Raw genomic sequence first — 16,434 nt, 5'->3', positions numbered from 1 at the left:
GGGTCTTAGGGCGGAAACGTGCCTGTCTCCAGCGGTCATCGCTTCCTAACGCGAGCAATTCTCTACAACTCTTCCGTTTGTTGACATGTCTGTGGGCTGCTGCTGCCTCTGTCCCCCCAAGTGCTTGATGAAAGAGCCTCAGCAAACTGGCAGCAGCTCATGTGTCTTTGGGGCCTTCCCACCCCACCCCTGCCGCTGAACCCTCTAAGATCCCCCGGACACGTTTTCATTTAATGTTTCCTTTACAGTCCTTCTACCGGGCTGGTCGAGGTTAGGGTCAGCTACCTCTGAGAGCCAGAGGGCAGTTTGATCATCGTCCCTGGTGCACTAGACCGGATCAGAGGTGCTTCCTCAGCACGCATTGGCCGGGGCGGGGCCAGCTGCCTGTGTGCATGTGTGTTTTATTTATAAGTGGATGTGGAAGGCGTTGGAGCCGGGAGACAAGATTATTGGGTTTTGATGCTCCAGTGAGGGCAGTTCCAAGCTCAAATAGCTGCAGTTATGATTCAGAACCCGATCATGCCCTTAAACTCCTCTCTGCGTTCCAGTGTCCACCCCGCCTCCCCTCGGGTTATCCTGGAGCTGTTTACATGCTGTTTCTTAACACAAACTAATCTCTGTCAGTAGGCACACAGAATTTCATCCGAAGCTTTGATTTCTTAGGAGAAAAGAGAGGGATTTCTTCCCGGTGCCCTTGTGTTGACCTTGCCTGGGGGGAGAGGGCTGGCAGAGCTGTTAATGACCTCATCCCATTCCTGCAGGATTTTCTGGGACACGCAAGGCCTCACTCTTCCGCTGGCCTCTGTGATCGGCCGCATTAAGTCCGTGAGCTTTGGAGCAGATTATAGTGACATCTAGCATTGTCCCTCTAGGACTTGAGCGTGAGGTCAAGCAAACACACAGAGCAATCATTATGCTATCCGCAGTCCCCGGGAGCCTGGGCCGTCAGCTGGAGGAGCGGGAGGGGGGCGGCGAAGGTGGGGCCGAGTCTGAGCCATGGGCGGCAGGAAATCAGCCTGAAAGGAGATGGAAGGGCTTTGGTGGGAAATAAAATGGCACTCTTGTTGTTGATGGAAAAAGATCTTGGCAGGAGGGTTGTTGTGAGTGTTCTGTGGCTTAGAAAGGAATTTCCTACAGGCTGGACTAACCATCACACATGTCTCTACCTTCAGGAGTCCCCGGCGTGCAGGAGAGCCTCGTCGGGGGGCCATGTCAGCTCAGACCATGGGCACCCGCGGTCTGGACAAGCGAGGAAGTTTCTTTAAGGTAAAAGGGAGCCTCGATCGGGGTTGCTGACGGGTGTCTTGCTCCCGGTGCCGGTGCTGGGCTGCACGGGGAGCTGCAGGACTGTGGAGAGGGGCAGGGGAAGCCTGCTCCCTGAGCCAGCTCTGGCTGGGGAGCTCGCCTGAGCCCAGCTGCAAGCTCCTCCTGGCTTTGGTGGGAGATGGGGGCTTTCGTGAGTCTGTGCTTCCAGACAGGCTCAGCACCCAGGCACGGGGCGATGCCACCTGTATGAGACAGGTGAGGCAACCTTCCCTGTCAACTGCTCACCTGCTCCTTTTTCATCTGGATGGTGTTTGATGGAAGCTGGGCTCAGCATCTGAGTGTGCTTTACCCTTGGCTTGATTTTGAGAATCATTTAAGTGCTCATTAAAAGAAGAGAAGGACACACAGATCCCTGGGCCTTACCTTAGACTGACTGAATGCTTTTGCTGGTATATTTTATCAAACACCGCCAGAGGCCTCTTAAGAGAGAACCCAGGCAGCATGATGAAAGCTGGACCACTTTTCTACATGCCTGTTGATGTCAGTGGGGGACCTTGCTAGGTTAATGAGATGAGCTTCTCAGTGGGTATTTTATATACTCTTGAGTGTGTGTTTTAAATTAAGACCTGACAATTGTTTCTAATATACACAAGGGAATTACTTTTCTTTTTATGGTGTTTGCTTTGCTTCCTCTCACTCACCCTCCAAATAATGCAAACTCATTGTAGAAAATTTGGGAAATGCAGAAAATGTAAAATCAGAGGGACACAGAGGTAAATCGTGCATTTGCACTGTGTCACAAGCAGGTGTTCAAATACCAGGTCTTTTCCTCAAAAAGGGAATGAGATAGAGGCCTTCATGTTTTGGAGGAAAACTGACTATATATTTACTGATTACCCCACCCTGGTGGGTTGTAGATATAGAGTAACTCACATTTAGATGCTTCCTGTTTCAAACCTGATTTCCTGTGTCAGTTCTGGGCTCCAAAATTTTCATCACAAAAGCTTATTGGTAAAGCAAAGCCAAGTTCATTCAAGTGACTGTCAAAAGAAGACATGGCCAGGGCCTGGGCCTGTCAGTGTCTAGGCAAAGAGGATTAGGAGGTGTCTTTACAGGGTTTAGAGGTCCATGCCCAGGCTCTTTAAGCTGTGCTTTTTCAGGCCGAGAATTGGCTGGGTTTCAGCAAAGTTTGTGGTCACTTAGTACATAATACAGTTCAGGGTGGGTGGATTCAGCATGTCAAGAGTCTTAAAGGGAGTCTTCGAGAGTAAACCATTGATCAGCAAAGCTGTTTTCCCAGGTGAGCAAACTAGTGTGCCAGGACAGATTGTTTTGTAGGAATATCCTGCCGTGAACAGCAGATTTATTTATTGGTTTACAATAACTTCCTGGAAGAACTAGTCAAGTCATGTTGACACAGATGGCCACGATTCTCAGTCCTGAGAGTTGAGCTTTGTCGACGTAGCTGTCTTAGTTCACAAACCATTTAGTCAATTTGAATCAAAACTGTGTAAAATCCACCAGCAGAGGCACAGGAGGGGCCCCCCAAGTGTCCCGTGGACCAGACGCTAACCCACCAGGCTCCTGACTCATCTCCAGTTCTTGGATTCTGTCTCATGCTGAGATATTCATTTCATCTTGCTGGAAGGGGGGAACCCAAGTCCCCCTCCCCAAAGGCATTGCTTAAGTGATTAAGTGAAGTTGCTCAGTCGTGTCTGACTCTATGCAACCCCATGGATTATAGCCTACCAGGATCCTCCATCCATGGGATTTTCCAGGCAAGAGTACTGGAGTGGGTTGCCATTTCCTTCTCCTACATCAGCCTAAATGTCAGCTTGTCCGTAATCACCACCCTAGCCTCAGGAAGCAGAGAGGGCTGAATCTCACATAGTAGTTAAAGTCCAGGTAAAAGGAGAAAACAGAGTCCAAATTGCCTTTAAAAATTCCTAAGGAGTTTATTGGACCTAATACTACCTACTGTTAAGTTCAACATAATCAGTTTTTCCTGCAGTCCTTGGTGTCGGGGTCCAGCCCCAGCAGGATCCTAGGGTACCCTCAGGATGGACGGCATCAGCAAGAGAGATGACATGGGTCTTTTAATGGATTGGGACCTGGTGGTCTGGGGTCAAAATAAAAATAAAGAGAAAGAATAAGGGAGAAAGAAAGAGGCTGATATTTCTTGGTTTACACAGAAAGCCAATAAAGCCCCTGACATGGGACTTGCTCTGATCACGGAGGCCACAGGCACCCTCTTGGTGGGGTGAAGACACAGGACACCTCTCCTGGGTGAAGACGTGGGGTGCCTTCCCGATTGGGTCTTAGAAGCCCGGGCAAAAAAGTGAACTCAGCATCTGTGCTCCAAGGAGTCAGCCTGAAAAAGGAAGAGAGAGAGAGAGAGAAAGAGAAAGAAAGACAGAGACCAGAGCTCTGGAGAAGTGGGATCCGCAGCTTTATTTTCAAAAGGGGCTTTTATACCCTGAGTTACACATTTCCAGAAGTGAAAGACACAAAGTCATGCAGAGTCAGCTCAACATTACATCAGTTTTACCTTTATCGAACCAGGACATTTTCTGCATAGCTTTTCATAAATAAGAGTCTTACGTTATGTACATTATCTTCTGGCCCTGTGGCCTGTTAACATTTTGTGACTCTTTCCCGATAAAGGTTGGTCAACCAGAAGACTTTTTTTCCCTTTATCTTTCCGAACTGCAGTCCCCCTCAGGAAACAAAGCTACATGGAGCAAAGGTGCAGTGGGTTACAACAAAGGAAGAACTTATTACCTCAAGGGTGTTGTGTTGCTAATGCCAAGGCTACTGCTTGTGTTTCTTGCATCAGATCAGATCAGATCAGATCAGTTGCTCAGTCGTGTCTGACTCTTTGTGACCCCGTGAATCGCAGCACGCCAGGCCTCCCTGTCCATCACCAACTCCTGGAGTTCACTGAGACTCACATCCATCGAGTCAGTGATGCCATCCAGCCATCTGATCCTCTGTCATCCCCTTCTCCTCTTGCCCCCAATCCCTCCCAGCATCAGAGTCTTTTCTAATGAGTCAACCCTTGGCGTGAGGTGGCCAAAGTACTGGAGTTTCAGCTTTAGCATCATTCATTCCAAAGAAATCCCAGGGCTGATCTCCTTCAGAATGGACTGGTTGGATCTCCTTGCAGTCCAAGGGACTCTCAAGAGTCTTCTCCAACACCACAGTTCAAAAGCATCAATTCTTCGGCGCTCAGCCTTCTTCACAGTCCAACTCTCACATCCATACATGACCACAGGAAAAACCATAGCCTTGACTAGACGGACATTTGTTGGCAAAGTAACATCTCTGCTTTTGAATATGCTATCTAGGTTGGTCATAACTTTCCTTCCAAGGAGTAAGTGTCTTTTAATTTCATGGCTGCAGTCACCATCTGCAGTGATTTTGGAGCCCAGAAAAATAAAGTCTGACACTGTTTCCACTGTTTCCCCATCTATTTCCCATGAAGTGATGGGACCGGATGCCATGATCTTCATTTTCTGAATGTTGAGCTTTAAGCCAACTTTTTCACTCTCCACTTTCACTTTCATCAAGAGGCTTTTTAGTTTCTCTTCACTTTCTGCCATAAGGGTGGTGTCATCTGCATATCTGAGGTTATTGATACTTCTCCCGGCAATGTTGATTCCAGCTTCTGTTTCTTCCAGTCCAGCGTTTCTCATAGGTACTTATATGCAGATGTACTCTGCATATAAGTTAAATAACAGGGTGACAATATACAGCCTTGACGTACTCCTTTTCCTATTTGGAACCCGTCTGTTGTTCCATGTCCAGTTCTAACTGTTGCTTCCTGACCTGCATACAGATTTCTCAAGAGGCAGATCAGGTGGTCTGGTATTCCCATCTCTTTCAGAATTTTCCACAGTTTATTGTGATCCACACAGTCAAAGGCTTTGGCATAGTCAATAAAGCAGAAATAGATGTTTTCTGGAACTCTCTTGCTTTTTTGATGATCCAGCGGATGTTGGCAATTTGATGTCTGGTTCCTCTGCCTTTTCTAAAACCAGCCTGAACATCAGGAAGTTCATGGTTCACATATTGCTGAAGCCTGGCTTGGAGAATTTTGAGCATTACTTTACTAGCGTGTGAGATGAGTGCAATTATGCGGTAGTTTGAGCATTCTTTGGCATTGCCTTTCTTTGGGATTGGAATGAAAACTGACCTTTTCCAGTCCTGTGGCCACTGCTGAGTTTTCCAAATTTGCTGGCATATTGAGTGCAGCACTTTCACAGCATCATCTCTCAGGATTTGAAATAGCTCAACTGGAATTCCATCACCTCCACTAGCTTTGTTTGTAGTGATGCTTTCTAAGGCCCACTTGACTTCACATTCCAGGATATCTGGCTCTAGGTCAGTGATCACACCATCGTGATTATCTGGGTCATGAAGATCTTTTTTGTACAGTTCTTCTGTGTACTCTTGCCATCTCTTCTTAATATCTTCTGCTTCTGTTAGGTCCATACCATTTCTGTCCTTTATCGAGCCCATCTTTGCATGAAATGTTCCTTTGGTATCTCTGATTTTCTTGAAGAGATCCCTAGTCTTTCCCATTCTGTTTTCCTCTATTTCTTTGCATTGATCGCTGAAGAAGGCTTTCTTATCTCTTCTTGCTATCCTTTGGAACTCTGCATTCAGATGTTTATATCTTTCCTTTTCTCCTTTGCTTTTCACTTCTCTTCTTTTCACAGCTATTTGTAAGGCCTCCCCAGACAGCCATTTTGGTTTTTTGCATTTCTTTTCCATAGGGATGGTCTTGATCCCTGTCTCCTGTACAATGTCACGAACCTCATTCCATAGTTCATCAGGCACTCTGTCTTGATCCCTGTCTCCTGTACAATGTCACGAACCTCATTCCATAGTTCATCAGGCACTCTGTCTATCAGATCTAGGTCCTTAAATCTATTTCTCACTTCCACTGTATAATCATAAGGGATTTGATTTAGGTCATACTTGAATGGTCTAGTGGTTTTCCCTACTTTCTTCAATTTAAGTCTGAATTTGGCAATAAGGATTTCATGATCTGAGCCACAGTCAGCTCCTGGTCTTGTTTTTGCTGACTGTATAGAGCTTCTCCATCTTTGGCTGCAAAGAATATAATCAGTCTGATTTTGGTGTTGACCATCTGGTGATGTCCATGTATAGAGTCTTCTCTTGTGTTGTTGGAAGAGAGTGTTTGTTATGACCAGTGCATTTTCTTGGCAAAACTCTATTAGTCTTTGCCCTGCTTCATTCCATATTCCAAGGCCAAATTTACCTGTTACTCCAGGTGTTTCTTGACTTCCTACTTTTGCATTCCAGTCCCCTATAATGAAAAGGACATCTTTTTTGGGTGTTAGTTCTAAAAGGTCTTGTAGGTCTTCATAGAACCATTCAACTTCAGCTTCTTCAGCGTTACTGGTCGGGGCATAGACTTGGATTACTGTGATATTGAATGGTTTGCCTTGGAAATGAACAGAGATCATTCTGTCGTTTTTGAGATTGCATCCAAGTACTGCATTTCAGACTCTTCTGTTGACCATGATGGCTACTCCATTTCTTCTGAGGGATTCCTGCCCTCAGTAGTAGATATAATGGTCATCTGAGTAAAATTCACCCATTCCAGTCCATTTCAGTTTGCTGATTCCTAGAATGTCAACATTCACTCTTGCCATCTCTTGTTTGACCACTTCCAATTTGCCTTGATTCATGGACCTGACTTTCCACGTTCCTATGCAATATTGCTCTTTACAGCATCGGACCTTGCTTCTATCACCAGTCACATCCACAACTGGGTATTCTTTTTGCTTTGGCTCCATCCCTTCATTCTTTCTGGAGTTATTTCTCCACTGATGTCCAGTAGCATATTGGGCCCCTACTGACCTGGGGAGTTTCTCTTTCAGTACGCTATCATTTTGCCTTTTCATACTGTTCATGGGGTTCTCAAGGCAAGAATGCTGAAGTGGTTTGCCATTCCCTTCTCCAGTGGACCACATTCTGTCAGATCTCTCCACCGTCACCCAGCCATCTTGGGTTGCCCCATGGGCATGGCTTAGTTTCATTGAGTTAGACAAGGCTGTGGTCCTAGTGTGATTAGACTGACTAGTTTTCTGTGAGTATGGTTTCAGTGTGTCTGCCCTCTGATGCCCTCTTGCAACACCTACCGTCTTACTTGGGTTTCTCTTACCTTGGGCGTGGGGTATCTCTTCACGGCTGCTCCAGCAAAGCGCAGCCATTGCTGCTTACCTTGGACGAGGGGTATCTCCTCACTGCCGCCCTTCCTGACCTTCAACGTGGGATAGCTCCTCTAGGCCCTCCTGCGCCCGTGCAACCACGGCTCCTTTCTTGCATACCAACTATATTAACTAATGCACTCCCAGGCGCACATTGGGTAAGGGATAAGGAAACTCGGTAGCAAACATTGGCTCAACAATGCAGTATTATTCTAATAAAGCTTTTTTATTGCTCAAAGGTTATGCTTGGGGTGTTGTGAACAATCATGTGCATTAGTTGCAAGAATGTGGATAAACCTGCCAAGCAAGCTAAAATAGTAACAGAGGGGTTAGAATTAAAATGCTCCTTTCAAGCCCAGGAGACTTATTAACTAGAGCCTTAACTTGATTTTCTTCAGAGAAAAGTGGTTAGGGACAGCCCCCTGTTAATGTCAGAAGAGTTGGTAAAAGGCATAATATAGTAAACAGTAGACAGACAGATTTTGGTTTCGGGGCAGATGATCGAGCAGGTCCAGGGAGTCCCTCGAGTCCTGTTCTGCCTTTACCTGTCAGGTCTTCTCTGCACGACCTTTGTCATGGGTGGGATCTCCCGTGAGGGCTCCCGGCACCTGGGGAAAATCTTTTTGTTTTAGTGTTTTCAGTTTAATAACAGGTAAAGTAGTTAACTTGTTATGTCCTATGAAAGAATCCATCAGACAAGAAGTGAGAGACTGAGGGCAGGTCTACTTCTCTCCTGAGTCAAATGCCCTTGAGGAAAATGTGACAAGTGGCCTGAACTATATTACTTGGTATTGTCTCCCCTTCCCCACCACAAAGCTTAAAAATTGTTTCGTTTGTTTGTTAGATGCTCCAAGTTGATAGTTACGTTATATTTCTTTCTCTCCTCTTTTTTATAGACATTGTTATTCTTTACTATAGCTATTCATAATTAGTTATCATGGAATAATAATATCATTTGTTATTATAATATTGAAAGTGAAAGTGTTTGTCAGTCAGTCGTGTCCAGCTCTTTGCGACCCCATGGACTGTAGCCCGCCAGGCCCCTCTGTCCATGGGATTCTCCAGGCAAGAATACTGGAGTACATTCCCTTCTCCAGGAGATCTTCCTGACCCAGGGATTGAACCTGGGTCTCCTGCATTGCAGGCAGATTCTTTATTAGATAAATAACATTATTCAGTTCAGTTCAGTTCAGTTCAGTCGCTCAATCATGTCCGACTCTTTGCGACCCCATGATTTGCAGCACGCCAGGCCTCCCTGTCCATCACCAACTCCCAGAGTTCACTCAAACTCATGTCCATCAAGTCAGTGATGCCATCCAGCCATCTCATCCTCTGTCGTCCCCTTCTCCTCCTGCCCCCAATCCCTCCCAGCATCAGAGTGTTTTCCAATCAGTCAACTCTTAACATGAGGTGGCCAAAGTACTGGAGATTGAGCATTAGCATCATTCCTTCCAAAGAACGCCCAGGACTGATCTCCTTTAGAATGGACTGGTTGGATCTCCCTGCAGTCCAAGGGACTCTCAAGAGTCTTCTCCAACACCACACTTTAAAAGCATCAATTCTTCAGCACTCAGCTTTCTTCACAGTCAGCTTTCACATCCATACATGACTACTGGAAAAACCATAGCCTTGACTAGATGGACCTTTGTTGGCAAAGTAATGTCTCTGCTTTTCAATATGCTATCTTGGTTGGTCATAACTTTCCTTCCATGGAGTAAGCATCTTTTAATTTCATGGCTGCAGTCACCATCTGCAGTGATTTTGGAGCCTAAAACAATAAAGTCTGACACTGTTTCCATTGTTTCCTCATCTATTTGCCATGAAGTGATGGGACCAGATGCCATGATCTTCGTTTTCTGAATGTTGAGTTTTAAGCCAACTTTTTCACTCTCCAGTTTCACTTTCATCAAGAGGCTTTTTAGTTCCTCTTCACTTTCTGGCATAAGGGTGGTGTCATCTGCATGTCTGAGGTTATTGATATTTCTCTGGGCAATCTTGATTCCAGCTTGTGCTTCTTCCAGCCCAACGTTTCTCATGATGTACTCTGCGTATAAGTTAAATAACAGGGTGACAATATACAGCCTTGATGTACTCCTTTTCCTATTTGGAACCAGTCTGTTTTCCATGTTCGGTTCTAACTGTTGCTTCATGACCTGCGTATAGGTTTCTCAAGAGGCAGATCAGGTGGTCTGGTATTTCCATCTCTTTCAGAATTTTCCACAGTTTATTGTGATCCACACAGTCAAAGGCTTTGGCATAGTCAATAAAGCAGAAATAGATGTTTTCTGGAACTCTCTTGCTTTTTCCATGATCCAGCAGATGTTGGCAATTTGATGTCTTGTTCCTCTGCCTTTTCTAAAACCAGCTTGAACATCTGGAAGTTCACGGTTCATTTATTGCTGAAGCCTGACTTGGAGAATTTTGAGCATTACTTTACTAGCGTGTGAGATGAGTGCAATTGTGCAGTAGTTTGCGCATTCTTTGGCATTGCCTTTCTTTGGGATTGGAATGAAAACTGACCTTTTCCGGTCCTGTGGCCACTGCTGAGTTTTCCAAATTTGCTGGCATATTGAGTGCAGCACTTTCACAGCATCATCTTTCAGGATTTGAAATGGCTCAATTGGAATTCCATCACCTCCACTAGCTTTGTTTGTAGTGATGCTTTCTAAGGCCCACTTGACTTCACATTCCAGGATGTCTGCCTCCAGGTGAGCAATCACACCATCGTGATTATCTGGGTCATGAAGATCTTTATTGTACATTTCTTCCATGTATTCTTGCCACCTCTTCTTAATTATCTTCTGCTTCTGTTAGGTCCATACCATTTCTGTCCTTTATCGAGCCTATCTTTGCATGAAATATTCCCTTGGTATCTCTAATTTTCCTGAAGAGGTCTCTAGTCTTTCCCATTCTGTTGTTTTCCTCTATTTCTTTGCATTGATCACTGAGGAAGGCTTTCTTAATTATTCCACAATTTTTCCATGTGGTTACCTGCAAAAATGGAGTCAGCTGCCCTTTGAACCTTTAATATTGACCCCTTGGAGGTTTGTTTTGAAAATGCCAGGTAGTGTTCAGCTGCTGAAATGGGCTGTCTGAACCCCCTAGCTCCTCCTTTATTCCTCAAGCTTCATTTTGACTCACATTGACTAAGCACTTGTGAACAGCCAGGCTCTATCCTAGGCACCAGGAAGAGAAAATCCAGAAGCCATTCCAGATCATGGAGCTTTCAGTCTGGTACCAAAGCAGGATATTAATCCAATATAATAGTAAACCTATAATAATAATCATAGGAGAAAACACTGCTTCGTGAGAGAAGTAAAAGGGACTCTGAGGACAGATAACTCGACATGGGTCCCAGAACAGTCTTTCCTAGAAAGTGGTGTCTGACCTAGAGCTGAGGTTGAATCTAGGTATCAGAGTGACTTTCTTGTGTCACTGTCCTTCCACCCTCCACACAGACTCGTGATGCCCTACATCCGGGTAGGACCACTTCATAAATGTGAGAGTTCATGGTTACATTCTTGACTCAGAGCTGAATTCCACACAGTCATTATCCCTTTCTTGGTTATTAGGGCTCGTCTGATTTTGTGCAAAGTGTGAATCCTTGAAAGGCAATCACCAGACCTCTTTTTCAGCCTCATCTTCCCTACCCAGTTGGTGCTTTTAAGCTAGAGTTGCTAACCACTGGCAACAAGCCTCGATTTGTGGCTTTGCCTCTGTCCCGGCTCCTGGAAGTGATTCAGCTAAGTTGCTGGACATGAGGTCCTGGGTAAGGCGGATGGTCTGAACATTCTGGGGTAATTGAGAACACCCTGGGGTTATGGTGCTCGTGAAATCTCATCATGGAATCCTGGACACAGAAATCCTGTGCTGAACAAACGCATGGTCCACGGCCCCTCCCAGCATCATTGCTAATGTTCCTCAACCACCTGTGAGAATAGTATCTTCCTGCCCTGAAAGGTCTTACCTGGGGGAGGCAGCAAAGTTATTTGCACCTACACCAACATGGACACCAATAGCTGTGACCTTGCACGGCCGTGTGGTGTGGAAGACTGTATAAGGAAGATATCATGTGAGCTGGGAGAGTTATCAGCAGTCCTGGCCCAGGGCTGAGCAGCTCCTCATCATCTCAGATCCTTCCTTTTGCTGGATCCCTAGCTTTCCCAAGCCACCCCTCCCCTTCCGCATCCAGGCAGCCAGTGCTGGCAGATCCCCCTCAGGTCTTCAAGCTCCACCCCTCCTCCCCTTCCCTGCATCCTCCACCCTACCTAGGGTCTGGTTCTTTCCTTGTGGGCACTACAGGTGATACTCAGAATCCGTCTGCACCACCTCTGAATGCAGATGGTTGGTTGGTTGGTTCTTCCCAATGATTCCATCCATCCGTGTTGCCTGCTGGCAGACCCCGGCTCTGTGCTACATCCAGGACCAGGTCTGCACTCTTCAGGTTGACATTTAAGGACTTTCAGACTTCCTCCCAGCTTGTCCTTCACCCATCCTACCCCTGTGTCCCCTTGGGTCTGCTCCCATAGCCCAAACCTGCTATGTCCTTCCTCTTCCCCACCCTCTGCTTTCTCCCCATCAGGTTCCCAGCTGCCCTTCCAGGCTGGTGTCCACCCCCTTTCTCCATTGACAACAGGGGCTGAGCTGGTGTCCACCCGGTAGTAGAGATGTGACATAGACCTAGCCGTGGGCTACAGCCTAGTGCCAGGACATCCCCCTCCATTCATAGCTTGAGCTCTGCCACGAGGGACTTGTTCTGTCTTGTGCTACTGTGTTTCTGACCCTGAGGAGGATCTTCTTAGAGCAGTGAATATGCTGGAAGAGGACCAGTGTGACTGCTGCCAGGCATTTCTACTTGCTTCCAGGCCTGCCTGCCCTCGGCCACCCACATGTTGGTAGGGTTCCCTGTTGCTGCATGGCTGATCCCTCTCCTTCCTTTACTCCTGGGACAGGGGAACGGCTGGTCTTAACTGATCAGAAAGAAAATGTGTTTGACCACAGGGCCCCTGCTGTCCTGTGCCTTCAAGCCCTCGTTTATCCTGTAGGGAGATGCCCAGAGCCTGGACTCACAAACCATTGGGATGTTCAAGGGCCCAGTTCAGCAGCAGAGGCTCCATTTGAGAAATCCCGTTTTGGTCATTTTGCACAATTGGAATAGCAGGTGAATGATGCTTGTCTTTCAGAAACAAAGCCTGGGGTTGGAGTTCAGACAAGGCTTGGAAGTGCTCTCTGGCCCCATGAAGAGCAAAGGTGTGACTGGCTTTGAAGAAACCTAATTACTAAAATCCGACTCTGCAAAGTAGATAAACTGGGGGTGATGGTTTGCATCACCCCAACTGACTTTCCTTAATGACTGGTCTCTCCTTGGCATTTGAAAAGTTACTCTGTTTTGAAAACTATAGGCACATTTTCGATCATCCAGAACTGGTACCCCTGCCCATCTCAGGTCTCAGGGATTCCCAGTATTTGAGTTTTAAGATGATCCTTTATGGAAAGTCACGTCTCCGAACGCACCGCCTAGGACAAGAAGTCAGTGCTGTGTAACAGTGGTCAGAGATGGCGGGGCTGCAAAAAGTAACAGATAGCCTGTAGATAGATTCATCAGTACCATCTTTCTAGATTCCATGTATACACATTAATGTGTGTGTTAGTCACGCAGTCGTATCCGACTCTTCGTGAACCCCATGGACTGTAGCCCTCCAGGCTCCTCTGTCCATTTAATTCTCCAGGCAAGAATACTGGAGTGGGTAGCCTATCCCTTCTCCAGGGGATACTCCCAACCCAGGGATCGAACCCAGGTCTCCCTGGGTCGCATTTCAGGTGGATTCTTTACCATCTGAGCCACCAGGGAAGCCCAAGAATACTGGAATGGGTAGCCTATCCCTTCTCGGAAAGATCCCTGACTCAGGAGTTGAACTTGGTCTCTTGCATTGCAGGTGAATTCTTTACCAGCTGAGCTACCAGGGAAGCCCATATGTATTAATATACAATACTTATCTTTCCTTTCAGATTTAATTCCCTTTGTATAACAGGCTTATGTTGATGTATGGCAGAAACCATCACAATACTGTAAAGTAATTATCCTCCAATTAAAAATAAAATTTCAAAAAAAAGGAATGGATGGAATCCCAAATCACATTTTAGTAGTTTCATGGATCAAATCCCTACATGAATATGTGGGTGCTTAAAAGCCAGAGACGTGAGCATTCGTTTCCCAGCATGTCCCCTGGATGGCGGACTTCTGTCCACTGACTCTGACCAGGAGAGGACTAAGTGCCTTGCAGTAGAAACAAAATAGTGATTAGAGATTTGGTCAGAGCAATTGACACATGGCTAATTATTCTTCATAATAACGCAAAGCAAACCTGACATCAGCATTCGATGTGTCTTTTCTTTGCTTCTAGATGCTCATCTGGAGAGACCTTAGAGCAGTGCTGTCTCCATAGAAATACATAATAAACTGCAGATGTCATTTTAAATGTTCAAGCAGCCACATTAAAAAAGAGTAAAATTGATTTTAATATTTTTATCTAACGGTATATCTAAAATATTGTCAGCATGTCATCAAGATAAAGTTATTAATCAGATATTTTACATTTGTATTGGTACCATGCCTTTGAAGCCCAGTGTGTATTTTACACTGAGTGTGTCTTGATACAGACTATCAGCATTATAAAGGGCTGTGGAGCCCATGTGGCTGGTGGCTAAGTATTGGAGAGTGAAGGCTTGCATTTTGTCTAGTGAAAACCTCCTCCTTTCACAGAGGAGAAAACTGAGGTCCAGGGAGGCTGAAGCCCCAGGCGCTGGTTGTTGGTCCACAGCAGGGGTGGGAATGGGACTCAGCCTGAGTTTCTCATGTGCCCCCCCCGCCCCACCCCCACCCTGTGTAGACCTCCTGAGGCTTCTGCTCTGGTCCCTTCTCCCTTCTCCACTGAGATTCCCCAGGAAACTCCATCTGGAGAGGTCGTGGGGACAGTGTCCTCTCTCTGGAAGACCTATGGCTTTTTTTGGATACACAAGCATATCTTTCACCATCTGCTCCAAATGCCTCTAGGACACAGATCAGCGTCCTCTCCCTCCCCAGGCATGACTTTCTAGGAATACCCCAAACATTTTGGATAGCATTTCCTGTTCATGTTTTCAGAACACAGTGGACTTCATGGTTTTATAGCATCGCTTTCCCAGCACACTTTGGCCATCCCTTTCTGACATTAAATGTAGCCTGGTTGGGCCTCAGCACATTCTCACTTGCTCCAGGGAACTTTGCCTTTTGAACATCAGGAAGGAAAAAGATTCTCCCAGTCCCCGTCAACCATATCATCTCTGCAGGCTTGCTTGTAACTCTGAGTTTTCATAACTAGGGGGGGTACCCAGGAGGAAGGTGTAGGTTTGAAGGACTGTTGTTTCATTGTATGATTTTCAAAAAGCTAAATCATGCAATATAAAATGAACATCTTTTGAAGCTTTCTTCAAACCAAGCATGAATCTAGGAGGCCAATATAAATAAAGCTGGTTCATAGAATACCTGGACAAATGATATATTTGTAGTTGACTTAAAAAGTCACTCTGGGAATTAATTCCCTGGCAGTTCAGTGCCCTGGACTCTGTGCTTCCACTGCAGGGGGCACCAGTTTGATCCCTGGTTGGGGAACTAAGATCCCACATGCCACCTAGTGTGGCCAAAAAAAAAAAAGAGTCATTTTGTAAAAAGTTTGCTAAGTTAAAGTCAAAATGAGTGATAGTCCTACAGGGCAATACAACTGTAACCTTTGGGATAATCTTTTCTCTTCTCTGAACAGAAATCTCCAGGCAGATATGCAACTTCACAGTGCCTGAGCCCTTCATTAACAGCACAGAGCAAAGTCAAATACAGATGCAACCCTTAGGTAACTAGTGTTTCAGTTGACCTAGTGAAACAGTGCCAGAGCATGACAATGAGAGGGTGTACTCCAAGCAAAGGAGTCTTCCACCTGGAAACCTCAACACTTTCTAATAAACAACCCTTGGGTGACAGAGGAATTATAAACTAGAATTTTAGGAATAGCTTCTTGCCATTAACTTATGGGGTACCAGGAGTCCCTGTCCCAGATAGAAAGCTGCCCAGGGAGGAACTAGTGTGGGGTGGAGTCTCCTTTCTCCTTTGCCTTACCATCTAAAAAGGAGCATGGCCTGTCCAAAAATACCTCCCCCACCTTCCAGTAACACCAGCTGGAGGTTCCCCTGAGTTAGCACGTCCTGACAGAATGTCGAATGACGTCATCCATCATTCACAACTTAGTATAAATGAGGACTTTCTGAACTGTTAGCTGAGATCAGCCCAGAGAAGAAACTTGAGTTTATGAATGTTAAGGAGAAGGGATGGAAAAAGGCAACTTAGGATCTCCGAGGGGAGGACAGGACTCAGGGACCCACGGTCGGTGGGCTGAGCAAGCAGGACACCAGTCACCCAGAGTGGGGAGGGCCTCAGGAAGTAGTCAGTGACGAGGCCGTGTGGTTCCACATCTTCTTTCACTGCTCAGAGAAAATCATTTCTCTCCTCACAGCTCTTCTGACACCAAATGTGTGGGCTTTTCCTACACTGACCACTTCAGTTCTCTGTGAACACCAGCAGATGACCTATGGATTAACTCAATTCTAATACTACCCAGAGTCTAACACTACACAGACCTGCCAGGTTAGGGACTCAGTCCCGAAGGACTGCCCCCCGCTTCCGATGCCATCACAAGTAGGGGGGTTTCCTGGTCACCCACACTCTTTCCAGCTTGTACTTAAGTTCAGTACAGGGGACTTTGGAGATATTGTGGGTTCCATTCCAGAATACAACAGTAAAGCAGATACCACACCAATATTTTGGTTTCCCAATGCATGTAAAAGCCATGTTTACGATATCCTATAGTCTTATTAAGGGGCTTTCCTGGTGGCTCAG

General features: G+C 46.0%; 1 protein-coding gene across 25 annotated transcripts in view; it reads left to right on the top strand.

The window, feature by feature from the left end:
* RIN2 (Ras and Rab interactor 2) overlaps positions 1-16,434 on the top strand; it is a 208,669-nt gene that overhangs the window by 100,660 nt on the left and 91,575 nt on the right. For all 25 annotated transcript variants that reach the window (XM_086333735.1, XM_086333714.1, XM_086333724.1 and 22 more), the window contains one exon: positions 1,173-1,266. Coding sequence is in view for 19 of the 25 variants with exons in the window: in XM_086333709.1 (XP_086189835.1) it covers positions 1,173-1,266 (94 nt within the window). In the remaining 6 variants the exon portion in view is untranslated. The remainder of the gene's footprint in view (positions 1-1,172; positions 1,267-16,434) is intronic.

This window comes from Bos grunniens, chromosome 13 (assembly GCF_055505025.1).
Source record: "Bos grunniens cultivar Pamir isolate PY7600 chromosome 13, Bosgru_T2T1.0, whole genome shotgun sequence".
Taxonomy (NCBI): Eukaryota; Metazoa; Chordata; class Mammalia; order Artiodactyla; family Bovidae; genus Bos; species Bos grunniens.
The sequence above is the reverse complement of the archived record's forward strand: the minus strand, read 5'-3'. Positions and strand labels throughout refer to the sequence as shown.